Source organism: Vespa velutina, chromosome 2, assembly GCF_912470025.1.
Source record: "Vespa velutina chromosome 2, iVesVel2.1, whole genome shotgun sequence".
NCBI lineage: Eukaryota > Metazoa > Arthropoda > Insecta > Hymenoptera > Vespidae > Vespa > Vespa velutina.
The window spans coordinates 14185036-14212140 of record NC_062189.1 but is presented as its reverse complement, the minus strand read 5'-3'; the positions used below and the strand labels follow the sequence as shown (position 1 = coordinate 14212140).

The 27105-nt window shown below is 35.6% G+C and overlaps 2 protein-coding genes across 5 annotated transcripts in view; one reads left to right on the top strand and one right to left on the bottom strand.

Annotated features, from left to right (window-relative positions):
• The window catches only part of LOC124957957 (basement membrane-specific heparan sulfate proteoglycan core protein-like), a 129886-nt gene that overhangs the window by 99470 nt on the left and 3311 nt on the right, over window positions 1-27105 (bottom strand). For both annotated transcript variants that reach the window (XM_047515568.1, XM_047515569.1), the window contains exon 2: window positions 18795-18921. In XM_047515568.1, the coding sequence (XP_047371524.1) occupies window positions 18795-18897 (103 nt within the window). In that variant the 5' untranslated portion in view covers window positions 18898-18921. The remainder of the gene's footprint in view (window positions 1-18794; window positions 18922-27105) is intronic.
• LOC124957954 lies at window positions 1428-9654 on the top strand. Of its 3 annotated transcripts, none has more exons than XM_047515559.1 (6): window positions 1428-1548; window positions 3773-4023; window positions 4182-4451; window positions 4920-5050; window positions 5114-5279; window positions 6378-9654. In XM_047515559.1, exons 2-6 carry the CDS (start codon window positions 3775-3777, stop codon window positions 6780-6782), a joined length of 1221 nt encoding a protein of 406 aa, XP_047371515.1. In that variant the 5' UTR covers window positions 1428-1548; window positions 3773-3774; the 3' UTR covers window positions 6783-9654. The 3 variants fall into 3 exon arrangements, with proteins under 3 accessions (XP_047371515.1, XP_047371514.1, XP_047371516.1); XM_047515558.1 differs by lacking the exon at window positions 1428-1548 and adding an exon at window positions 1754-1895; XM_047515560.1 differs by lacking the exon at window positions 1428-1548 and adding an exon at window positions 3346-3488.

Sequence of the window (27105 nt, the reverse complement as noted above, 5' to 3'; positions counted from 1 at the left end):
AGAACTGTTTATTAAGTAATTACAAAAAAATTAATATTATCATTATTAATTATGATTTAAATGATTTATACATTAGATGAGTGGAATGACATAATACTTTTCAATTGACTCTGTCAATGACGTAATAGGGCATTTATTTTATATAATATAACAATTATATAATGCATTCAGTATAGCGTGATTTTAATAATAAGAGAACTTCTGATGTATATGACTAGGCTTCTTTGTTTCCTCGTAAAGTGAAGTCATTCTTTGAATGTAATCAAATCGTATATCTACGTTCTATCGTTTACATTTATCATAAATTTTGGATAGATTTGGCATTTATAAGAGATAACTATATCTAATAACTAATATTTTATTTTCAGAGATATCATTAAATGGTGTATTATTACGTTAATAAATTTTGGAGTCAATAAATTTATTTATTCAATAAAGACGAAAAAATATTGACTTTGATAGCATTAAATGATTACAATAATTAAATATTTTCTCCATAATTGATTTTTTACCTGATAAAGAAAATTTATAAAAATATCAACGTTAGTTAAAAAAATAATGTTTCGTTCGTATATCTATCTCACGCTAGGTTATACTATTTTTGTAGGAGCACGGAAATATGTTAGTGACATTAACGTTTTACTAAACTAGTCAAAAACTTTTGGACTATGTCTGTGCGACCTATAATCCCATAGTGAAACGTGGTCACTCGAAAAAGTCGTCTTTCGCAAAAAACAGACAATGAGATATTCAAATACCGCTTTTAATCTTTTTTACACAAACGTTTTTCTATCTATAGATCTTTTGATTATTATAACCTTTTATATTGACTTTGCAGCAAAGTCAATGTGAAAATGGCTAACTAACAATTAAAATACGTGCTACACATACACAACGATTTAAGATCAAGGCAATAAAATAGTTGTATGATAGACACGTATGCATGTAAGACAACATAATATGAGTTAACACGAGTCAATAAGGAAACACTATGATTAATGAATGACATAAGAAGTTTATTAGGTACTCTTTTTTGTTTCAACCAAGTCTAAGAATTGTTCATATTAATTATAGCCATCTTTTTATCTCATTCATTTATTAGAATTTTTTAATATGCATAATAATGCTCGTTAAGATCTCTGCTTTTTATAATACGAAGAATAATTAATAAGGAATTTTAGAATATTTATTGTAAATATATTTATCCGTAACATCGTAATATCAAATTGTGTCGAAAGAAGAAACGCGGTAGATTTAATAGCTATAAAATAGAAAAAAAAGAAAGAAGAGGGATATGATGAAATTCTACAAATGATATGATAAATGATATAACAAATCATACGTTAGAGATTATAACGAGTAATTAAAAAAAACTGCTAACAGCGTCCTCTGTTTTTTTTTTTTTACGATCTGGAAATTTTTTGAAGAGTATAAATAACGAATAAAAAATCATGTAAGAACTGTCATTTTTATGTTCTGCAGCGTTACGGAGAGATAATACTGTAAAAACGAGAAACGAAGTGTATTTATTAATACATAATAAATCAGGTTAGTTGGTAAAATGGTGGGAAAATAATATTATAATGCACGACGGTAGTGTGAGAAATATGTGTAATATAAAAAAAAAAAATTATAGTGGTCGCGAACTTTTTTCTGGTTTGGTTTGACTCAAAGAAAATCGATTACTAGATCTTTGGAATTAATAGCTTGAGAATGTAGAATAATTAAAATTCCTCAACGACAGATCGCTGCAGGCACTCTATAAAATATTGCGTGTATCGTATAATGGCTCATTCGTTCGTTGCTCGTTCCACAGGAATATACGAGTTCTCATTGAATTTTAAAAACAGTTGGTAATTGTAAATGTGTTCGTATTTTAGTCGGGATGTGTGATGGTGGGTAAAAAAGTTATTAATTGTAACTCAAATAGTGACATTTAAAAGAAATTCTCTTCGTTGAATGATCGTGTAAAGTGCTTTGAACTTTTACAGTTTTATAGTCAAAAAACTTGTGCATTCTTTTTTTCTTTCTTTTGTTCATTGATTACTTCACTCAATTTGATTCATTAAAAAATAAGATTAATGTTCTTTAGCTAATGAGTTTAATTGCATCAGGTGTGATTCGATTATTACCAATCCTTATCGTGATAATAAGTTAATTTATAGCGTTAAGGTTGCTAAAATTAATTTCAGCTCAATAAACATTAATAAATTTCTATATTTAAACTATCAAACTATTCATTCTATAAATGATTTGAATCTTTTATTTCTTCTGCTTTTCTTCTTTTTTTTCTCTCCGAGAAAAAATACCTCGAAGTACTTTCACATTTCTTTTTTCTCCTTTTATTCGCTTTTTCTTTGCGTCGACTACCCCTCGAACTGAGTTTCCATATCACGGCCAAGTTTTCTCTATCACGGATAAAATGAAGAAGAAGAACTAAGAAAAGAAAAAGGACACGATACTTCATAAGACGCGATAGAAGTTGCAAGAAAGTTCCGATAATGTTCATCGAGCGTATGCAAGAGACTTTGATAACATACTCGTAAAACTAATCTCCTCGTATGATTCGATTCGTTCGTTTTCTATGTAAATCTTGGAAGTGAATGTTCGACTGGTTTCAATAAAATTAAACGAATGGGATGCTTATTATCGCTTTCTATATAATGAGTAAAACCTATTAATTAAAATTAAAACCTATAATTTCAACTTTCTTTTAGTTTTTATTTTAGAATATTTGAAACTTTGCCAATAAGATAAGAAATGTTTACTTGAATTTAATTCTTTTTATCATAAATCTAGCAAATGTAAACCAAATGAATTCTACATTAATGCAAATGAAAATGACATAATTTTGAATATAAATATATTTACTTATCGTAGGTGTATGAAAAAAATGGATTCTCTGAATGACCTGAGTTTCGAATTTGGATCACCGCATACCGCGTGCAGTGCTTTAACCAACAAAACTATTAAAAAATCTAAAAGTCTTTATCTTTTCATAATCTGACAGAATATTTAAAATATTTCGTTTAATAAAACTCATCTATTGAAATTATTTGTTTAATGGAAAACCATATGTTCCTGTTTAATATGATTTCTTATCATGACCATTATCTCGTCAATCTCGTATTCATGTACGTGTATTTACCGATATGTATATATATATATTTTTTTTTACTTATATCATAATCGGCGTAAAAGGTAATTTTCAAATATCTATATTTGTTGAAAAAAAAAGAGTTCAATGTATGATATCAACATACATGCCGATTTAATAGTTGACGGAGAACCTATGCAGTATGAAGATACGGTCAATTGCATACGTCAGAAAACGATTGAATTAACCGTTCTGTCAAGGTAAAAGTAATTTAAACACGTCAATTGATAACTGCAAATGTTCATTGAATGAAAGCGATTGAACGTGTTCAGCACAGAAGTCTAATTCGGCCACGCGGCAATTCATCGTGATAGTCTATAATACGTCAATAGTAAGATAAAATATTCTTTTAAATTTGGATAATATCGGATAATTAAGTAGAATTTTAAAAGACTTTTAAAGGATAAAATAATGATATTAAAAGGATGAATCGATTCGCGTTCTCGATCGAAAAAAGAAAAGTAAAAGACGGATGATATATTCCGTCGTGGACTATAAATTATTGTAATGAATCGCTTCCTATAAATTATTATAAAGAAGCATTTCTTGATAGAACGAAAGGAGTAATGATTTGTCGATGAAATTTTACGATTCCAATTCCAATTTCAATTTCAGAAATGGCTAAAGATACACCGTCATGGCTGAACCTAGAATTGATGGAAAATATCATGCGAAAGAATGATAATTCGATTCGCGTGCTTAATATGTTTACGAAACCGGCCACGGCTAAAGGTGACAATTATACCAGCGATATGTACAGAGTTTCGATTGAAATTTCATGCAAACGTGGCGACGAAGAAGTTACAAAAAAGAAATCTCTCATTGTTAAAGTCGCACCTACAGGGGAAAATATAAAGAAAGAATTGGTAGGTATTATTGTCTTTTCATTTTTTTATTAGGCACACTATTCTAAAAAAGAAAAATAAGAATAGATTTATCTGAATGATCGATGAAGGAAATAACTTAAACTTTAGTAATGTGACTTCGATCGATCGTGATCAATAATATCGAATTGTTTGCTTAGATCGAAAAATCGAGAATCTTCCATACGGAAATTTCGATGATGACGGACACATTGAAAAAAATGAATAACTTACTTGGACCAACCCATCTTATCAGTGGACAAGTTTTTTACATTCAGAAAGAACATCCAGAATTTTTAGTGATGGAAGATCTCGCTCCTCTTGGATTTCGCATGGCTGATCGTCAAGCTGGTCTTGACCTACCTCACTGTTTGTTGGCAATCCGAGGATTGGCTAGATTTCACGCGAGTAGCATTGCCGTATGTGAGAAGGTAAGAATTATACGCATCGATTCTATCGTATGAATTTCCGGCTGATAAAAGAAACGAACGATTCTATTTCTATCTTCGATAAATATATCTTACGACAGATGACACAAAAATCAACATATTCCATGAACGACGTAGTCTATGTTTTGTCAGTAAAGCTAGGGAATTATAATACTTATTATAAGCCGCAACAATTTTGTGCACGCAAATGGGAGTTCGAAACTTGCGTGGCTCGAATCAAACTGCATACATGCGAAATGTCTGTCTGGAGGATAACTAAAGTTCAATATCCCTTATTACCCTTTATCCTTGGATGTGTTCCAACGTTAGGTAGTCTCTTTCCTTGCAAAATTTAAGAAGATTCTTATGCGTGCATTCGTGTATAAACGTGAATACGATGTAACAATAATTAGATATAAATATCAGATATACCTAAGTATGAGTAATTGAATGATACTATGTGTTTTTTAGGAACCGAATCATAAAAAGTTGTATACTAGAGGAATATTTTCCAGTGAACATCCTCTTGAAATAATGAACTTCTTTATTCTTGCAACAAAATCGTTAGGTATGGAAATGCGAAAATGGCCGGATTTGGAAAAGTGAGTTTTTTAAGTACCTATTTGTTATAAGTTGCTATACGTTATTAATCTGTGTAATTGTAGATACGCAGAGAAAGTCGATAAATTTGCGGAAAAGATTTACGATAAAACTGCCGAGGCATTGAAGTGCCGGGAGGACGAATTCAACGTTATAAATCACGGTGACTTCTGGGTGAACAATATGATGTTTCGTTACAATGATGAAGGGAAACCGATCGATCATATCTTTGTGAGTATAACAATACGATTTACATTCGTCGTCTCTTATTCTCTTTGATCATTGGAAAGATCTAAAGGTATGTCGTTTTCTCAAGGGAAAATGTCAAAGTAAAAACAACCTTCGATGAAAGCTTAACTTCTCAATGGCAAACGATTCGAAATAAATACTTCAGAATCACAGTTGACTTAAGATAGATAATTGATTAGTGTTCGTAAGATTCGATGGAAGAAAGGAAGTAGAAAAGACCTTCGTACAGAAATATAGGTACATAAAAATATAGCTTAGTAAATATCGAAGGCCGGAAGGTTGAAATGTTCAAGTTAAGCCAAATCTAGCTTTTCTCTATTTCTATGTAGGTCACCTAGTTTGAAAACTCGTGGACTTTTAGATCTAGATCAAAAGGCTTGCCATCGTTAAAGAAAGGCTGTGTCTTTGTGCTCATATTTTTTTATGCTTTATCTTCGTAAAAAAAAAAAAAGAAAAATGATTCAACGTGGGATAGAACGATAAGATATGGAGAAAATCATAGCCGTCGTTTTCTGATAACACGATAGCTTGTGGAAAATGATAAATAACTTCTTATTTTCTTTTTTTTTTTTTTCTTTTTCCAAATGAAAACGAATAAATCCAAATTCCATCGTATATTTATCGAAAGGGAAAGATATCTGGGCTAGATTTTACCGAGAATTTTTATCGAGGCCACTTGCGATCTTTTCCAACGTTCACAGGAGAGCGACTTCTTTATAGCGAGAGGTAAAAATGTTCGGAAACGAAACTTCGTAGGGAAGGCGATCCCTCGTATTGTCACGCGTTATGAATAATGCAATAAATTCGATTTGATCGCGTTCAGGTGTACCCGGAAGGAACCTGTCCGTCCTTGTCGCGGTGAAAGAGAAAAGAGAGAAAGAAAGAGAGAGAGAGAGAGAGAGAGAGAGAGAGAGAGAAAGAAGGATAGGGCACATAGATGCACGCACACAGATATTTAGACCCACTGACGACTTCCTAAACACGAATCCCTCTTCTTTTCAACGTAACACCGATTTCATTTCCAATTCAATTCGTGTCTATAAGATCGATCGATCGAATCTTCTGGTGGTACTGTTGCAGGTGGATTTTCAAATGTGCGTTTATGGATCACCGGCGAACGATTTGCAATACTTCCTTAACACTAGTGCGGACAATGATGTATACGAAAACAACCAGGATATGCTCCTGGAGGAATATCTTTTAACATTGTCTAACATGATGAAACAGTTCGACTGCAAAACCATCCCACCGACCATGGAGAAACTTCGAAAGTATCTAAAGGAACGTGAGATTCTTGCTATGACAAGTTCTTTTACAATTCTTCCATTGGTCCTCTTAGACAAGAATGAGGCGAAGGATCTCGATGAGATCATGGGCAAGGACGGCAACGAGTACAATAGTTCCGCTTTCGAAAACGAGCTTTATCGCAAAGTGATAAGTAAAAGGATTTCTATTTATGATCAATTGGGATTGATGGATCTTTAACAAATTTCTATCAATCTATTTTAGATATTCTTAATAGCGATTCGTGTATCAATGTATCGATCAGATCATTAATTAGAACATCGAATAATAAGAGATCGGTAGATAACTCGAGTTACAAATGAATGTTAAGTGAACTTAAGAGAGTTCAAGGAAGTTGAGACATTAACAAAATCAATGAACGATACAAGATCGAAGAATCTCATGATAGTAAATTTAATAGGAATTGTTAATTTAGGAATGGCATTTTTTTTAGTTTTCTTAATATGTAGGATAATGAGTCACATGATAGAAAAATATTTCATATATTGTAACTGAACAATGAAAATATTCCTATAAGGAAGTAAACAAAAAACAAAAGAAATAACGATACCATTGTTTAGATGCTTTTGCATGTATAATATTGCAAAAAATAATACCAAACAACATAGCGATTTTTAAAAAGGCTAAGTGGAACGGAAAATTGTACAAAGCAAGTATGATATTGGTGAATAAAGAAGAAACGAATAAAAGTAAGAAAAAAAAAACCCCATATATATATATATATATATATATATATATACACATATATAAATATATTCCTAGAAGAAATATTTTCCGTACCAAGCGTGTATCATACTTTACTGTTACTGTTTTGATATTGCGATTCTGCGATGCGTTCCGTAGTAGCACAAGCGCTCGATTAATAGCGGAAGTTAATTGTTATTATTGTGGGAAATTGGAAGGTTCTCACTAGATATGCTAGCGCTCGAGTTTTAATTGCATTTAGCGCTGCGCTCATAGACTACCGAGCGCAAGTATATTCATTAGATGGCCGAACGCGTGGGTGTACGTGATTGGAAACAAACGAACAAATTAATGATGGCCGATTGATACTTTCGATAGAGTGCGTAGTAGAAGCGAGAGGAAGAGAGAGAGAAAGCGAACGAGAGAGAAAGAGAGAGAGAGAGAGAGAGAGAAACAGAGAAACAGAAAGGGAGGATGGGTGGTAGGGAAAACGGGCTTGTTAACTCAAGCTCGTCACGCTTGCTTGTTTTCACGCTCGTCTGGCGCAAATCTGATTTTCGATTCTTTTTTCGTTTTTATATCGCACCGAGAAAGGGGAGCTTTCGTTGAGCGCATTGCTCAGAGGAATGAGCATCGAAACGAAGGCTCGGAAGGATGACGGGAAAGAGGGTGGAGAAAAAAAAAAGAGGAAGAGGAGGAAGAGAGAGAACGTAGGAATGGAGCGACGTTGAAGTATCGTGTTTCAACAGCGCCAACGGGCAAATGCCTGAAATGAGCCTGGAGTTGGAAAGACAGAAAAAATAGGAAGGGAACGCGATTAGGTAGGAAATGTAACGTGGTAGATATGAATTAAAAATACTCCTATATTTAATGTGCCTCACGCGATGTGTTTCTCTCCCGGTTATGATGTGAACTTCATAGAAAGATAAATACCTTCTACTTCACTTACGTAATACGTACATACATACATACATATATATATATATATTTATTTATATATATATATGTATATACATATCTGGTGCATTCGTTATTCAAGCCATGGCATATACATGGCTACGTATATAAGTATATATATATATATATTTATGTATACGTATAAATATATCTGGCTTTGCGTATATTTTATATTCGGCTAAGTTTTAAACTTTTCTTTAAGAGAGAACTTATAATATAATAGAGAGCCTATTTATATTTCGCTGTGTAAATAATTTCATCGTAGCATGAAATGATTTATTTAAAAAAATGTTGAAAGTAATTTCGTTAACACCTCACTCGGAACTTCTATTATTGCTGGGGGTATATGCGAGAAAAATGAAAAAAAGCGAACAGGATATTCAGGACAATAGAAAAGGATGGAAAGAAAAAAGATATAGACACCGTGCAAAGGAGATCTAATGGAGGGAATGTTAAGTGGTTGGAAGGGATGAAAGAACCCGTACAAGAGAATTTATCTTTTACGAAAGTCGAATGCTTGCACGATAGAAATTAGTATCCGGGGTAAACGGAAGGCACGAGATAGATCGCGTTACAAAGGATAGAAGATAGCTGTGCAAATTATCTGTAGACGATAGTCAAAAGATGTTAGGATAATGACGATGATTATCACTTTCTTAATTTGTTTCGAGAGGGGACGAAAACGAATACGCCGAAAGAGAAACTTTGAGAGAAGATAAGATCAAGTGACACGTCGAAGATATTTTTTGAACGTTATTAAATCGTCGCTATTTTTTTTCTTTTTTTTTTTTTTTTTTTTTGATTAAGACAGAGATAAAGGGAAAAATAAATAATTCCTTGTATGATAGATGCGCATGATCTTTTCTATTTTTCTCACGTGATAATATAAAATGTTTATCATTTTCGTAACGCGTTATGCATTTGATTGCAATTTTACAATAAAGAATCGTATAAAATGCTGAAACTCAGTTCGCCCATTCTTACTCTTATTATTTTTAATCGAAAAGAGAGAGGAAGAAAGAAAGAAAGAAAGAAAGAGAGAGAGAGAGAGAGAGAGAGAGAGAGAGAGAGAAAGAGGGAGGAAGAGAGAGATAGTGAAAATTAGAAATTTTTTTCTCACGATCGCAGATCGTTTAAGCAACTTTCAATTAAAATTTCAATTATCCTCTAGATTCATCAATCACCGTCCTTCCAAACGTCTAACCGTCCTTTCGACGTTAAATGCGTCTTTAATCGAGGATTAGTTAACTAAGCTTTCAAAGCGTTCGCCATGAGCGTTCTTTTCAATTTTATTGATGGTTAATCGATCATTTCCATGCGACACTAAACTCAACATAAAGTTATTGAATGTGTTACTTTAAAATAATTACACAACAGTAATTCGTTTAATTTTTTTTTTTTTTTTTTTTTTTCGAAAGATCTATCTTTGCCTTAGTCGTGCGTCGAAGATTTTATCGTATAACTGGTCTATAGATCAATTAGAGGTCGATAGCTCGTGAACTTTCAGATCTATTAAGATATCGTTTGAGATACTTGAAACATACTTTGGTCAGAGGAGTCTTATCAAACTTCTGCCATTAAGAGTTTCCCGTTAACTTCAGAACCACGACCAAATCATTCGGTAAATGTCATAACGGGAGTTCACGTCTTCCTACGAAGTATCGTCTTTACTTCTTAAACTTGACGCGCAATGCGAACTATTTTAAGATTTCCAGTAACATGTAAGTCCGTTCAATAAGAAGCTATAACATCGTCTGATAGAAAATATCTTTTCTGTATTTTTAACTATTTTTGTTCATGTATTCCATATTTTTCTTTAATTCTTTTCTCATACCGTGATATCACTACGTTATTGCGATCTTCTAACTAAAACTATAGTTTTCCAAAATAAATGAAAAATAACAACTAAATGAGAATCTTCTCTTATATGTTTATGTATATTTTTGTAATACGATAATAGCGAATAATTGTAAAACAGAAATGGACAAATTATAGACTATATTACTATCACTAAAAATCGTTAATATTTCTCCTTGTATGCGTTGTTACAATATTTACTATATTTATGATATACTTTTAGAGCCAACAGCTTATACGCTCGAAAGATTCGTTTTCCTATTTTATAAAACAGAAAAATAGTTCATCCGTATTAGTTCGTTGAAATCCTTTTCGTCGGTACGTAATAGATTGAAACAAAAAAAAAAAAAAAAAAAAAAAAAAAAAAAAAAAAAAAAAAAAAAAAGAAAAGAAAAGAATAAAAGTTATTCCTTTGTTTTTTAATTTCGAGACGAAGGCAAGTGCAGGCAAGTGCAAGGTACTACTTATTTCTCGAATCTCTTCTTGAAATGCGTGGTTATGACGTCAAACGATCGCGATCCTTTGTTGGCAGGAAACGATGCATTATGCCGTATGTAAAATTGATATTTGTGATGTGAGTACGTGTCAAAGAAGAACTCGAAGAATAGAATAAAAACGCTACGATAATTTCACGAGTGTCTTCGAAGCACGCGATGCGTGTGAGCGTGATTATTGAGGGTTCTTCAGATGCTAATTCACCGTGAAGAGCAGCTAATAATGAAAATTTTTTTCTACAGACGACTTTCCTCTGATTTCCGTTGGAAAATGAAACGATCTAATCGATAAAATATTATACATATGAATTACTTTCATATTCTTTATTAACGAAAGATATTTCTTCAAGAAATGAAAAAATAATTAAAATATTAGAATTCAATGGATATATTAGGAATCAAGAGTTCTAGAAATATTTGAATGTAACTTCGAAGAAACGAACTAGCTTCGAGACGATAGCGATGAGAGGTTTGCAACTTTCTTGAAAGCTGTAGCTAACTGTAGGTAGGTAGGTAGGTAGGTAGGTAGATACGAAAGCATATGCCAGCCATCAGGGGACTGATAAACACGTACCTAGTTACGTTCTTGCCTCAGCAATCTTGCGAAAGGACAGGTATTCATAAACTACTCAAGCTACGTCTGGAACTTTAGAATATAAACCGTGAGTAATAGTATATAACGCAATAACAAGTTGTAACGTAAGTATCGTATAGAGAGTGCAGAGGGGTCAAAATCATATGCATCTCGCTTGATTACATTATCACATATTGTTGGAAAAGTTATTTTTAAATTGTATTTATCTTTTTCCGAAATAAAGAAGAACATAATTGACTCAGAGAAATTCATAAAAAAAGAATATCGAAAGAAAAAGAAAGAAAGCATCGATGACTCAGATTTTGATCAGTAGACGTCTTTCCAATTCTCGAAGAAAACGAGATATAATCCTCTATCCTCCTCTCGTTCTCTCATCTTGACTATGGAATTCGATTTCGATCGCCCTCTTCTACTTCCGAACATTCTCAAGTAATCGAATATCTCAGGATCGTTCGTTGGTGGACAGAAAACAGATGGAATCTTAACGAATCGTGTTAAGGATGTAATTTCATTGACCGCAATGGGATCATTGATTACGTATATCGAAAGACGAAATTATTCCCTCTATTTTTCTGCTTAGACATGATCAAAATTTCGATTAATTTAATTAACCTTTTTTTCGTCGATCCAATCTCGCTAACAACGTCAATGGAACGTTAGAACTTAAATGAACGAACTTCAAACACTGTCCTTTTAGTTTGTGAGCACGTATCGTATGAATTTACGTTGATGTGTATCGGTTCGACGAGGGCTGGCTCGACGAACGATTTGATTATAATCAAGGGAAATCAACGTCGTTACGAGATCGGAGCGACGTCCGCAGAACGGCGCTGATTTCGAGGGTAAGTGCTGAAGGACTGGGCTTACGAGAGGGAATCGGTACGTGGCTGGTGTTCCGAACGGAGGAGAATAAATAAACGCCATAATTCACGTTCAACAGTTACGAACGGTTCAATTCGCAATTGGAATCGGTCCAATAGCGGGAGGTGATACAGACGAAGGGTTGGCGAACGCGTACGGTATTGAAAGGAGTGAGAAAGCGAAAGAGAGAGAGAGAGAGAGAGAGAGAGAGAGAGAGAGATGGAGAAAGAGAGAGAGGGAGGAGAAGAGAGAAGAGGGTGGCAAGAAGACATTATTCGACGGAGGAACAAACAACTCGTCGATCGTATGCGCAACATCGACGCAAACGACGACGAACGATCTTCGAAATTAATTTAAAAGCTCAACACCTGCACTCCTCGTCTCGTCGTTTTCGAATTTCTCGCGTATTCGCCCAAGCGAATCGACGTTCTTGCGTATCTGCTCGTTGTTAACTCGAAAACAGTCTTTAACGCGACGACGCCATTAGACTTCATTCCGTTTCGAGAAGTTCGATACATCTTCCTTCCTATCATTATTCTCATTGCCATCGATGTCGTTTTGCTTCTTAAAATATTCTCTTTCCCTTTCTTTCTTTTCCTTTTTTGTTTTTTTTTGTTTTTGAACATTTCAAGAAGCTAAAAAATTCCTCTCTTTTTCGTCCAATTTATGGCTCCTGGAAATTTACTTTTCATTTTCTTTTTCTCTTTTTTTTTCCTTTTTTATGTCTACCTTTTACTTTTATTTATTTATTTTTTATTTCATTCAATTTCAATTTACGTACGCGCATACTTTACATTAGTATTATTATTTTATTACATATTATTTATAATATACGCGAAAATTTGTTTAATTGCTCAGGAAAACGTTGTATCCTTTGCCATAGTAGAGATTTTTTCATTCTACTTTATGAAAGAGAGAAAAAAGAGAGAGCACGGTCGCTTTCGTGTAATTCCGCGAGAACAATTGAAATATTATGCGCTTTAACGAGTTCAACGAGAAATAAGATTACACAGACGTATTTGTTTTTGTTTTATCGTCGGGACGAATACAAAGAATTAGAGAATTCTCCAAAAAGTAATTACTAAGTTAATTTCTGAAGAAGGGAGAAATTGTTTTCTACGGAAGATAAGAGATGTTTTATTAAAGCTAGTCGAGGTACCTTTAAAAGAGCCATTCGCTCGGAGCTAGCCAGCTCTTCAAATGTATGAATAAATGGCGATAGTATATGAATTCAACGAGGCCGATTAACGTGGCTTTCTATGAAGGTATTTCACGCAAAAAATTCAACACATTTCTTTTCCTATTTTAGGTAATCGACAAAATAATATCCCGTCTGGGGGATTAAAAAAGATATTAGATATAAAAGAGGATTTTTAAACAATTAATTTTTCCTCATGGGATATAATGTATTATATTCATTATAAAACGTATTGTTCTTGGATATTTAAAATTAAACTTTTATCGTATAATTTTCAATTTTTTTCTCCTAACTGATTTTAAGCGAATTTTCATTAGTAGCTTTTCGAATGAATAAAAATTTATTTAGCCGATGCATTAGTTCTTCGAGAAATCCCTATGTAATTCTAATAAAAAATCAAATTAGTGTTTATTAGATTTTGTCTTTTGCAAAAGAAAAGTATGAAAATTTAAGGATGTAGTTAGAAAAAAAAAGATAAAGAGAGAGAGAGAGAGAGAGAGAGAGAGAAACGGAGAACGGTTCTTGCAACAATCGGTTCGTACTACTATTTGGTAAAGCAAATTTAATCTCTACCATATAAAAGTGCAATTAACGTAGTAGAACGAGTCGTTTCACGAGAGTTGACACTTTTTTTTTTATTTTCCTTGTAAAATTGACTTTTTGTTGGAGGGATTACAAATGAAACACCAAAAGCATCCGCTGTTTTGTTACGTTTGCAATTACTCTGACAATTTCACGTTAAGAAAAGTTTCCATGTTATCGGTTAGCTCGTGTACGTTATGAAATCTATAACAATCATTAAGATTGTATCTGATAATTTCTCAAATATACGATCAACCTGAATTAGTTTTGAAATAATATTTGCTCGATTACGATTAATTATGATCAACGAAATCATTTCATTCGTAAAATTCGTTTAAAAAGAATTGAAGTCGAAACATGGAGAATAATATAATTCTTTGGTTTTCATGTAACGAGTTTACGGAGATACATTGCATTGAAATAACAACGACGAGTGCAGTTGGCAGTCAACCACGAGTAATTTAGAGTCTATCGAATTGATGGAGTAAATGAAACCGAGGCGAATTCTCGAGGACTATGATATTCGTATCCTCCTTCTCTTCTCTTCTCTCTCTCTCTCTCTCTCTCTCTCTCTCTCTCTCTACCTACCTTTTGTCCAATCTCTCCTTGCTCGGGGGAGTTATCGTGCAAGAAGAGTTGTACTTTTTCGTCGATAATCCTCAACCCCCTAGTGCTTGTACTCCATAGCAGACTGAGACCATCTATCCGCATGTCTGTAAGCTGGTTTACTATTCATTGGAACTGCATCCTCAATGCGGATAAACGGCGCATTGTTTATGCATTAGCCCGCACCCTGCCTATTCAGCCTTTCGATCTAGCCATTCGATCGATATCGCTTCTTATCACATTTTAGTCTAAAATACTTCTGGATCATCTTAACAGAATTCGTTTTATTTTTCTCTAACTTCAAGAACGAACTCGATCAATTAAAGAATGATAAAAAAGAACAAAAAAGGAGGAAGTTTTCTTTCATTCATGGAGAAAATTAAACACGTGTCGACGTTACTGTCACTTTGGGAAAGAAAAATCGAAAGTTCTTTTGATTTTGGCCGAGAAGTTTTTAATAAAAGTTTCGAAAGAAACTCGGTTAAAAGAAGATGTGTGAAAGAAAGGAAAAAAAAGAAAGAGAAAAATAAATTCGACCTTACGTATGAGAAGTTCGTTCGAAAGAATCTCTCTCTCTCTCTCTCTCTCTCTCTCTCTCTCTTTCTCTCTCTCCTTCCCCCTTTAGAATCTCATCGGAAACAGGACTGCTCTAGACAAAACAATGTTTGCGACCCAGTAATCCTCGACGGCGTTTTAATCTGAAAGAAAAAGCATTTCTCGTACGGTTGATTGCATCGCATAGTAATCTTAGTTTTGATTACGTTATCGCGAAATTAGTGCGCGGACAATGTTTTACCTACGTTATCATTACCACGAAGAGGAACTCGGATTAGAATGTTTCATCGTTGGTCTGCTCGAAGAAACTTATGAGAAAAAAGTGAATCAAAAGTTGAAAGCAGTTCTCAAAGAAAATCAATCGAAACGAAATGCCATGAAAAATTTCAAATAGGTTTTAATATTTCGTGTCTCAAAATAATAATTTATTGGGTCAAGAGTACAAAGAGAATAAGTGAACTTAGCGGTACGGAAGTTGGAGAGATTGGAACGCGTTAGACTTTCTTTCCTGCATTAAGTGCTGTTCCCGTTTGGTCGAAGTCGGGTGATTCGAAGTATCTCGAGGAAAGACTCATTTGCCGCACCTGCTACTACGGACTGCTGAGTCAAGTGCGCATAGAAATTGAATACCGTCTGGATGCTCTCTCGCCGATCGGCTAACGGAGCTTTGCCTCGAACTTCGTTAAAAATAATGCTCTACGCTCTAGTTGCCGTTCGAGGATCTCGCTTCGATAAATTTTTCTATTTAAATCGTACTCGACAGAGTTTGCTCGAATCACATAAAAATTTCGTTATGAGTTACCTATAGATGGTTGTTATGTACATATGTATATGAGATAACTTTCATTTTACTGTATAACGATAATAAATGCCAAAATACGAACGAACAAATATAAAAAAATAAATAAATAAATAATTACATGGATAGACGATAAACATTCGTTTGTTTTCGATCAATACTGAACGTGATTCGTATAAATAGCCAAAACATTTGAGATATTGTATTATATACTCAATACAAATATCGTTATTAATTTTCTTTTTCAGAGAAAATTAATTACCAAAATGATAAATGTCGTAAATTCGTTGGGAGAAGCTTGGGTAATTCATAAAATGCACGGTCTCAAAGGGAGATCGAATGTGGTAAGCCAAATGAGGGAACACTCCTATACAACTCGCGTCGTTAACGATGCCATTAACAAAATTAGATTAACAATCGCACGAAATTACGATAACACGGTGAGATAATTTAGAGATTCTCGATCGATTGATCTATCGATTTATGGCACGTAAATTTTCCTTCATCGATTCGATCAGTTCCGACCCTGTATAATGTCTATTTTTCTTCTGACATATTTCGATAGAATTCACGGGATCAGTCGACTGGACACATGTCTGCGATCAAGAAATTCTACGTACATATATTAAGCTGGAAATGACGTAGAAACGTGTTCAGCATGCTAGACATTGGTCACATAGCATGGTACATCACGCGTACGTAGAGCGCATGCGAACACGCGGATCTCCACCTATCCTGTGTGACCTTCCGACACGGATGATAGGGATGTCCTACGAATGAATTGGGATAACACCTTGCTGGATGATTCATTACGGAACGACACCCGTCGTCGTCGTTGTCAAGCTTTAGCATAACTTCTACAATATAAACTTTCCTCAATTTAACAAGAATATCGACGTTTCCGTCAATTCTCCGAGGAAACGACCAAAATTATCGTCACCGCGATAGAGATCTAAAGTCATCGACCGTTCTGAAACTAAGCGAAGGACCCTTCGTAGGAAACATAATTGAAATTCACGGTTCGCTATACAACGGATTAATTACGTCGAGCCATGAATTAAGACGAGACAGCGGTGATGTCGATACAACCGAAAGGGATTTCCATTCGCTTGCGATCAATCGGGATTTAGGAATTGCAATATAGTAATAATATTGTTGCAAATACATTTCATAATTCACGAATGTGCAAGTTCATTCTGCATTTCATGTATAATGTATTCGTGTTTCAATATACATCTGACGCATCGCCGATGGTTGAGAATTAATCGACAAAACACACAACGTTGCTATAATTTATGATATATTTTTTTCATCGTTCAGTTACAGAAAAAGTGCGAAGGTATGAAAAAATATGAGGAAAGTAGATAATAAAGTAAAGGTAAAAATATTGAAATGTGTTCTTCGTTGCGTATAATACAGTCGAAATGAGAAATACGAAAAATCTCGAATACGGATATTAAATTCAGCGTATCGTCAAAGCGAAAGGACAGACGGCAAGCTGACAATAGATGTGATTACGTAGACACTAGGTATATATGGATAGTACTCGTCATTCCTTTTGACATGCGTTTCATTCGCTTACCAGTACATCATTCGATATCTGGTTCACTCGTTCGTTTTCTATCGCGCGTGCATGGATGTTTCATTAGCACTCTTCCAACAACATGCTAATTACGAGGATAGACGTAATTATTATATAGACAGCCATCGCGTGTCTACTCGGCATTTCAGCTCGGATGAAAATAAAAATTTCAAAAATGAGATTTATGATGAAAAAAAAAAAAAGAAGAAAAAAAATAATAGAAGAATTGAGAGTAGATTAGTCTTTTTCTCTTTCTATCTTTCTTTCTTATCTAGACATGACCGCAGGTAATTTTTCATAAAGACGATTATCTCCGAAACTAGTTCAGTTATTAAGAATTCTTTTGGATCTTTATATAATGTATGTATATGTATGTATAAATTCACTTTACCATTTAAACAATTACACGGATTACATCAAGATTTTTAATTTATAATTTATTTTTAATCAACGAAAATCAATCTACATTTAACGAATGTGTATATATATATATATATATATATATATATATATAATATAAAGTTTTTTCATGGGTATTAAGAACTTAAAACTCCTTTCTTATTTCGTTTTATTCCTATCTTATTTCTTTATTTTAGTTTCGCTCTCACCATTCTTCTCTTTATATTTTATATCTTTCTCATCTCCCTTCTTCATCTTTTTGTCTTCCTTCCACTTCATCTCTTTTTCCAGTTTACCTTTGAAGACGCGTTGACAACGAAAACGACGACCCTCTTCAAAGTCTCGAAACAGAGAGAAGCCTTGAACGTGCAACTTTTTAAAAAAGGATTACGATATAATCTACGTGCTTTCTCGACGGTCTACCCTTTTTTACGACGATATCTCGAGCGCGACCGGTTACATCGAACGGTGGTTTACAGTACATCGTTAAACTTGCGTGCGACTTGGTCGTAAAAATAAAAAGAACTTTCCTAGAGCTTTATGTTTTGTAAAAAGGGGATGTCGGTGAAGACCGGCTGTTATTGGTCGCAGCCGTTGCTCTCGACTCGAATGATGTCGACTTTTTTTTTCTTATTCTTTCTTTTAATTTTGAAAAGTCAAATAAAAAGGCTATCATAGTGAATTCTAACAATATGCTCCCTTTTTTTTCAATTGTGAGAAGAAATACGCTCGAGTAACAGAATCGCTTAGACAAGTAACAGAGAAAATGGCATTGCTGGTTGGCTATCGTTAAGTCAGAATCGAGTGACAGGTATGACAGAGCGTTTCTGCTTATCGTTGTCTGACACGACACGGCGAGATACTCGATACAACCTACGCGACTATAGCCCGGACGTCAGCTAATCAATATGCCCCGGTGCAGAAGCACGCGTCGTTTCGAAAAAGAAAATATTTCCCGAATAATCATTTCTCCTTGTTAAATCTGTAATAATATCATAGAGAAAGAATACGGGAGAAACTTACCAATGCTTTTGATAAGCGGAGAGGCCGACGGTTGAGCTCGTAGGAGATGAGTACCTCCGAGAAGTATTAGAACAATGTGAAAATACTTCATAGTGATCGTCATCCTGTGGATCTACTCCATGGAAATCTGAAAGAAAAATATGATAGTTATAAAACTGTAGATAAATTTGATGGATGAATATTCAGGCACATAGTTTAAATACGGTGAATAAATAATAATAATAATAAACGATATTTAATTATATAATAGAAATAAATTTTACAACTGTCTATGAACGATTGAATGCTCACGCCTAATTATCGACAGATTTTATCTAGAAGCATCGCATATTGAATATTGATTCACTGATCTATCAAAATCTTTAAAAAGATCATCATTTCTTTAGAAACGATGCCGTATATGATTTTTACAATGGTGTACAACAACCTGGAATGTCTAGAAAGGGCAAGATAGGTTCTTTGATTTGCGAAATGTGATTATCGTTTGCACGGTTATTACGAGTCGTAGCCGCACAGCCCATAAACGTGATCGCCTTAGAAACCCAGTTGTGGAGACTAAAACGAGCGAGATCAGCAACGCTTATCGATAGAGTATCTCTTCATTCGTCGAATCCGTTTCCGGTGCTCACGAGCGCATTCTCCTTGCGCGAAGAGCATCTTGGTGAAACGATGAGAAAGCTCTATCTACGAGACTCCGAAAGCCTTTAGCTTCTCGTCGAGCAATCGTGAGAAAGGGTCTTCGATTGTCGCTCTATTATCGTAAGCAGCATCTCGCTATGAGCATTTCTCTGCACATGCATTCTCTCTCTCTCTCTCTCTCTCTCTCTCTCTCTCTCTCTGTCTTTTTCTCTTTCTCACCCATTTAGCCTCCTTTCTACGACTTCTTTCTTTCTATCTTTGCTCTCTCTCTCTTTTCTCTCTCTCTTTCTCTCTCTCTTTCTCTCTTTCCCTTTCTCAGGTAACTATCTTTACCTTTAGCCACGATAAGCTCTGTTCGGAAAAGAAACGACATCGAGTTTTTCGCACGAGCAAATCTATTTTAAATTTTCCTCTTATACCTTCTTCGCCAACATTACGTTTTCTATTTTTCTCTTTTTCTTTCTCTCGTTTGCACTGGTAGCAACACGATCTCCATTTTCGCTGAGGCGTCGGCCGTGTAGCATATTAATTTTCGATAAATCAAGCTGAGCCGTTCTTATCGGACAGGCAGCCTAGCGCCAAAAGCAGAGATCGGCATCATCCTATCGAGATTCCGTCTTCCGTTCAAACGCTAACTACCTACCTACAAATTCGCCTTTACATCGTTCCGTACCAAACGTCATGTCATTTCCTTCTCTCTATTTGTTTTATGCAAATAGGTATCATTTAACTGTTCTGTTCGTACTAGACCAAGAAACTTAGATAGTTCTCGTTTTAGCATTTACCAAGGTGTCCGTAATCTGAAAGAAAATTTCTCTTTATTTTCTAGCTCACTTCATTCTTCTTTCTTTTTCACTCTTTCTCACATACACACATATCCTCTCTCTCTTTCCCTCTCTATCTCTCTCTTTCCCTTATCGCCGTAAATTAACATCCATTAAGTAAATGTTAGTGTACATAATGCAACAAACGAGAACTTCTCTGCAGTTTGGTTTCTATATTTTTGCCATTAACTCGATTGTAACGAAATGCCAAGTTCCATCGACGGAATTGGTAAATCGATTTCATCGGAGCAACATTTTAAGCCAAAAGAGACAGGGATAGAGACAGAGAGAGAGAGAGAGAGAGCGAGAGAGAGAAGGGAATACTCGCTAACTCGACTCGCTTCATTGTAATCACCGACGACGCACGAGTTTGCTTTATCGTGATTAATATCACCGTCACCGGCAAGGTAATCCGCCAGCCTATATACCTGATTAACATAGCTACAATCGCGATTCCACGGGTCATAAATTTCGAAGCATGGCGCAGCGATCGAATTGACAGTGGCCCTCTGCGTTACCTTAATTCAGGTTCTCTTGGTAAATGCAAACTGTGGTGGCACGCGTACGTATAAACATTATCATAACTATACGGCTATCCGGTCTAGAAGGTTAGACCCAATTTAGGTTTGTGAAGTCGTTACGAAGCCCGTTCTCGCTCATACAGTTTCAGTCAGTTAGTAGTAACACGCCCGCGAACTTTGGATCTTAGTATCAAGGCGTGAACATTGCTTGGAGTGAGAGGGATAGAGATAGAGATAGAAAGAGAAAGAGAAAGAGAAAGGGAGGATAGGGGGAATTGTTGTCTTCGTAAAAGCAAGTTGACTACGCGTCTTCGTGTTTCCTCCTACCAACTGCCGGAACGGAACTTCATCTAAACTGTGCATACGAGTGTTTCTAATGACTACTTACTTCTCTCGTTTTATTAGTAATTGAACAAATACTTAGAAATTGAAGAAAATAGTTGATTGAATGATGGTGATAAGAATGAATGATGTTTTCGCGTATTATTTCTAATATAAAAGAAAATCTTTAGAAGGATCGTAAATTGAGTGTTGGCAAATTCAACGAGGCGAACCATAAAGTCGACTTCTCGCAGCGATACGAACAAAACCGCATATTACTTCGAGTAAAAATAGAAGAAATAAGAAAGAAATCGATCGAATTCGATAGTTCAATTCACTCAGTCTGATAGTCTTTTCCTCGTGATATTCTCTCGTCGTACGAATAAATAGTCTGACTGCTTCTTTCCAGAATTCTTACTGTATATATGTACATCTATGTATATCTACGTACGCGGAGAGAAGCATGAGGCCGTAGGAATAAAACGCGAAGGAACATAATGCTGGGGCTGCGAGAGAGCGAGCATATACGCAGATATAGGCATAAACGTAGAAAATATGTACGTACGAGTGAGCCACACGTGTGCACGCGCCGTGTGCCACTAGAAAATCGAGCAACCGTGAATGGGAATGACTGGGTTCTTTGAGGCATACATTTTTGTAAAATATTCATGCACACCGACGGCGGCTGGGACTCTGTTAGAGGGTAGAGGAACTGAGGAAATAGTAGTGAGAAAGAGAGAAAGAGAGAGAGAGAGAGAGAGCAGGTACATATAAACGAGTCAGAAACCGTAACCACTCTTGTATTACCGGCTTTCAGGTAGCGAGCAAAAGTCAGAAATGGTTCTGGAACAAGAATCGAGACTACTAACAGCCGTCCTCCCGAGCTGTTCGAACAGTCGAGTTAAATTTCGTTGCTTCTCGCGATATGCATACAATATTGGATGATTCATCTGTGATGCTTACGACATTGGAATGACGGAACTGTGATAACGGATGATGACTTTTCACTCTCTTGGATTGATTGGATGGAAGATTTTGAATGAAACGAGAATTTATAAACTCTGTGTAAGTAACGAGGAAGAATAGGAAAGTAGATTCATGTTTGATTCAAAATACATTTATTGAATGTATTCGTTCGATTCGATTCCATTTAAGATATAACTAACATAAGTTTTTTTTCCATGAAGTAGGTGACTTTAAATAAAGTGAAATGATCAAGCGTTGAGGAAGAAAAAGAATAAGAAGAAGAAGAAGAAGGAGAAGAAGAAAATTTGGATAGTATGTCGCAGCATATATAAAGCTATTCCGCAGTTACATCCCGCAGCTGCAATCAGTGTGTCATTCCAGTACTGTGAAATTATACCGTCCACTTTGTTTGCTTTCTCGCTTTATGCTTGCAACGTAAAACGCTCCGGGTAAGCGCGCTGCCACTATTCCCACCAAAGAGAGAGCGAGAGATCGTGAGAGAGAGAGAGAGAGAGAGAAAGAGTGAATAGTATGTGCGTGCTCGCTGAAGAGCAAACACGAGCCGCGAAAGGGTGCTGCACGAGCCGAAAACCAACACTGCTCCTGCGTACTTCGCACGGTTGCGCCATGCAAGCGGGTCCATTTGTTACAAGCAGCTTGTCTACTACCTTACACGATTACACCCGGGAGCGTGAACGTGCGTTCACTCAAATTGTGTAAACTCGCTCGACTTTGGTACTCGATCGACAAACTTTATGACGAATGAAATTGAAAATGATTCATCGATCCCAGTGGAAAATTAATATATAATAAATTTATGCGTCTGTATGGTTTTTTTTTTTTCGATAATTATCGTCTCTTTCTCTCTCTCTCTCTCTCTCTCTCTCTCTCTCTCTCTCTCTCTTTCTCTTTCTGTCATATTTGTTGTCCTTCGAATATATAAGTGTGTTATGGTGAGAAAAAATAAAAGTAATCTTGTGAATATACTCTCTTTCACTTTCTCTCTCGATTTATTTTTATCAATTTATAATAATTGCATTCGCAATCATGTTAACACGATATTATCTTTGTAGGAGAGGATAAAAGATTGGTGGTAAAAGAAGCTCGATAAAATGGGAGAGACTCTTCAGACACCACTATTATCTTTGACCTATATATGTGTGTATATATATATACACATGCACACACACACATACACACATAAAGATACTTATCGATGGAATATTCGAACATTTTTTAGATTTGAGTTAAATACTTGTCGCTTTTGTACAACATGTTAAATTTATCTTTAATTTTTTACATTTATATTTCAGAAAACATTCATTCTTCGTTGTTATTATAAGAAATCTTTTTGGAAAATGAGCTTATCTCATTAACTTCGAATTAGAATTATTTTTTTTTTCTTTATCATTTTCCATAAGTAAAATGAAATAATCAGATTTCGTATGTAAAATTTTCAGATGCGTTTTTACCATATTTCAGGGTCGAAACTCGACGTTCTAGCTTTTAACGTGATTTCTTACGTTCCAAGTATTATATCGCGTATAATATAAGCAAATGTAAAGCATTTCCCCTTCTTATTTTTTCCTACGACAGTCATAACTCCGTCGGATATATGAGCTTTATTATATCACGGTATATATATCATTTCTCTTTTCGCGCGATACGCGATCAAAATGGCACTTTTAGCGCCAACGTGATGCACAATGTATCTCATTAATCTGCATCTTTACTTTGTGTGTGTCTGTGTGTGTGTGTGCTTTTTTCTTTTTGCAAACGAGCAAAGATACAAAAAACTTGCTAATATCATTCCAAAAATATGTGCATTAGTACAACTTTATTGCGTTATCACTTATCGAAAGATAAAAAAATTGAGAAAATAGAAAGAGAGAGAGAGAGAGAGAGAGAGAGAGAGAAGAAACAAGAGGTGATGGATGGAAAAAAGAATGGAAGGGTAAAAACAGGTTGCGAGAACGCGGCGCATTTGTAAACCTCTAACGAGCCGTGTGCAAATAAAAGGGGATAAAACGGCCTCTTCCGTGGAAGGTACGTGTCATGTTCTTGAAATTCATATGCACTTTTCACTCCACATAGCCTGTATTTATGCACGTTATCACGGTAAAACGGAAGTACGGTAACCGTCAGAGGAATGTACGTGCAATGTGAAAACGATGGAGGAGCGTCGATAGGAATTTTTTTTATTGGAAAAGAGGCATCGAGTAAAGTTATGGGAATAACTTTGAGAACGATGACGTTTTCAATCTTTGAATATTTGGACGTTGCGTATCAAAATTTGATACACTCGTTCATTCATACTATTGTCGGAGAATGATGAAATGAAAGGATGCGAGGACTCGTTCAGTCATAGGAAACACTTATCGACGAAAACGTCGAAAGAATCGAAGGACTTTCTCTTTCCTGACAGCCGTCCTTCGATAGTAACTCGGACTCTTTCTTCGATTAACTTCCTAACACAATTTCACGACACTTCCATGAGGCGACGTATACACGTCGTTTCTCTTGAAAGAATGTATCTCACATACTACTCTTCTCTTCCATTTACCCGAGAACGATAAGAACAGAAAAAGGAAAAAAACTTTTTTTGACGCTTCGAAATGAGATCTTTCCACGCGCGACAAATCCAAGGATACGATAGGATATCTTTCTTACAGGACTTTTCCATCATAACGCGGAACGTATATCTTCAACCGGAACGATCTTTCACACGCGAAAGATTACCTTGGAGATGCACGAGCTCGTAGTAATTTCGGACACGCAAAAGCCATCGTTTCTCTCGTCGTACTTCATTAATCTATAAGCCTCACGGATACGCGTTGCATATTGCATCGAGATAACACCCATTGGTGTATGGCTATAGATTAATCCCTCTTGAAAGTGGAAGACATGCATGCGTGTGTACGTTTGTGAGAGAGATAGGAGATGAAAGAGGAACCGAGGACAATGTCACGCGCAGAATTTCGACGGATGACGAACCGCTTCTCCTCCATCCATAACATCTACTCCAAAATATGTATAGGATCATCCCTCCATTGATCATGGACGGCGTTCACTTAGGAGAGTTCGAATCATCGTCTTTGCACGGCTGCAGCCATTGTATGCCATGCCTCCTTCTCTCTCTCTCTCTCTCTCTCTCTCTCTCTCTCTCTCTCTGGTATATGAGCTCAGACTACTCATGTCTCTGTGTCTAGCTCTCTCTCTCTCTCCCGCTCTCTATCTATCTATCTCTCTCTCTTTCTCTCTAATGGGTTACGCTCGAACCCGAGATACTCCAGCTGCATGACAAATGCGCTAATCGGCCTTCGATGCGAAACGTGTAGAATCGTTGTGCTTGCTCGAAACCGTGAGTGATTAGTTTAATCCCGCGTGTCCGTACTGTCGTATCTCGTTGAATATCGAACGATAAAGGATATTATATATTCTAGCCGCGCAATTGCTCTCCTTTCGCGAATGCGTTCGTCCATATGACGACACGTTACACTTTTCATCTTTCACGAGAAAGATGTAAATACCCTTACTTTCTTGTACAAATTCTTCTTTATTTTTATTTTTTATTCTTTTTTACAGTCACGAATTCCTCGTATAACCAATTGGAATTGAAATTCTTCGAGATCGACGCAAGGAGGTCATCGATATCAATAACGTCATTCGTATTTTGATATTCGACATATATCGAAAGTTATGGTTGGCTTTTCCGCATCATTTTGTCGTTAAATCGATGACGGACTGATAAGATTATTTCGCGTGGTACTACGATACAGAGGACCGTAAAATCGTAAACCAATAAAAGTAAAAACATTTTATATTTATCTATCTCTATTTCTCTTTTTTTCTTCTTTTTCTGCGGCTATCTTTATTTCCTTAATTATTTCGTTCAATAAAATAGTAAGTGAATTACAATAGAGATAACCAACATTAAATGCATTAAAAATTATCTTGAATGAGTGTACCAACCAGGAAACTGTGTGTACATATCTACGTTGATTTAAGCTTGCTCGGATAGTGAATAGACTCCAACGAGTATTTCTCTTAAATATCGTTTCCTTTGACTTATTTGAGACAATATATATTCGCTAACATTTTATCATTCGCAAGAATAACAAGAAGGATATTATATCCGCGTGGAGGAAAGTCAGAAATTACAGCCGAGAAAGAAAACAGAGGTAACATCGTGAATTTTTCAATGAGAGTTCTGTACATTGTGAAATGAGAGTAAATACATACATATATATATATATATATACATAGGTATGTATGCATACATGTTTGATGTATATATATATATATCTATATATATATATAGACATACATATATGAAAAGTGACGAATGATGCAGTTTCTCTATACGTGGATGCAGCAAATGTTATTACGTATGACAATAAGAGTTATCGTCAAAATACGTAATAACTTATTTCTCGTTATTTTCAGAAGAAAATCGAAGGATCGTACGGACGGATCGGATAGATGCTGGCATGAAGTCGCCTCCGCGTTGGATATGCGAATGATAAATATTCCTTTTCGAAAAGATAGAAATCTCATTATTCGAGAGACGGACGATCGACGGCTTTACGGCGTAGCGCACTACGTCACAGTGCTATCATTATTATCGAGAGTCGTTCGAGTTCGATCGAAGAGATTGTACGTATGTACGTGTACACTGACCTATTCCGAGCACACAAACTCGTTCTCTCGTTTGTTCGTTTCTGAACACACATACACACTTACTTCCTGTCTTCCCTTTTGTTTTTCGAGCCATCTTTTCCCACCACCAGTAGCACCACTACTACCAACACTATCGCTACCATCTCTACTATCTCCCACGCGTTCTGTCCTCCATCCGCTTCTTCCATCAATCATCCGAGTTTTGCGCGAGATTCACCCATTATTCGATTCCCCTCTCTTACCGACGACCTCTTCTCCATCTCACCAATCGTACCTACCTCCCTTCGTCCCTTCCGCATCTACTCGACGATCCTTCTTCTCGGCTCTTGTGAGATTCGAGTTCTATTATTCCAACGAGAT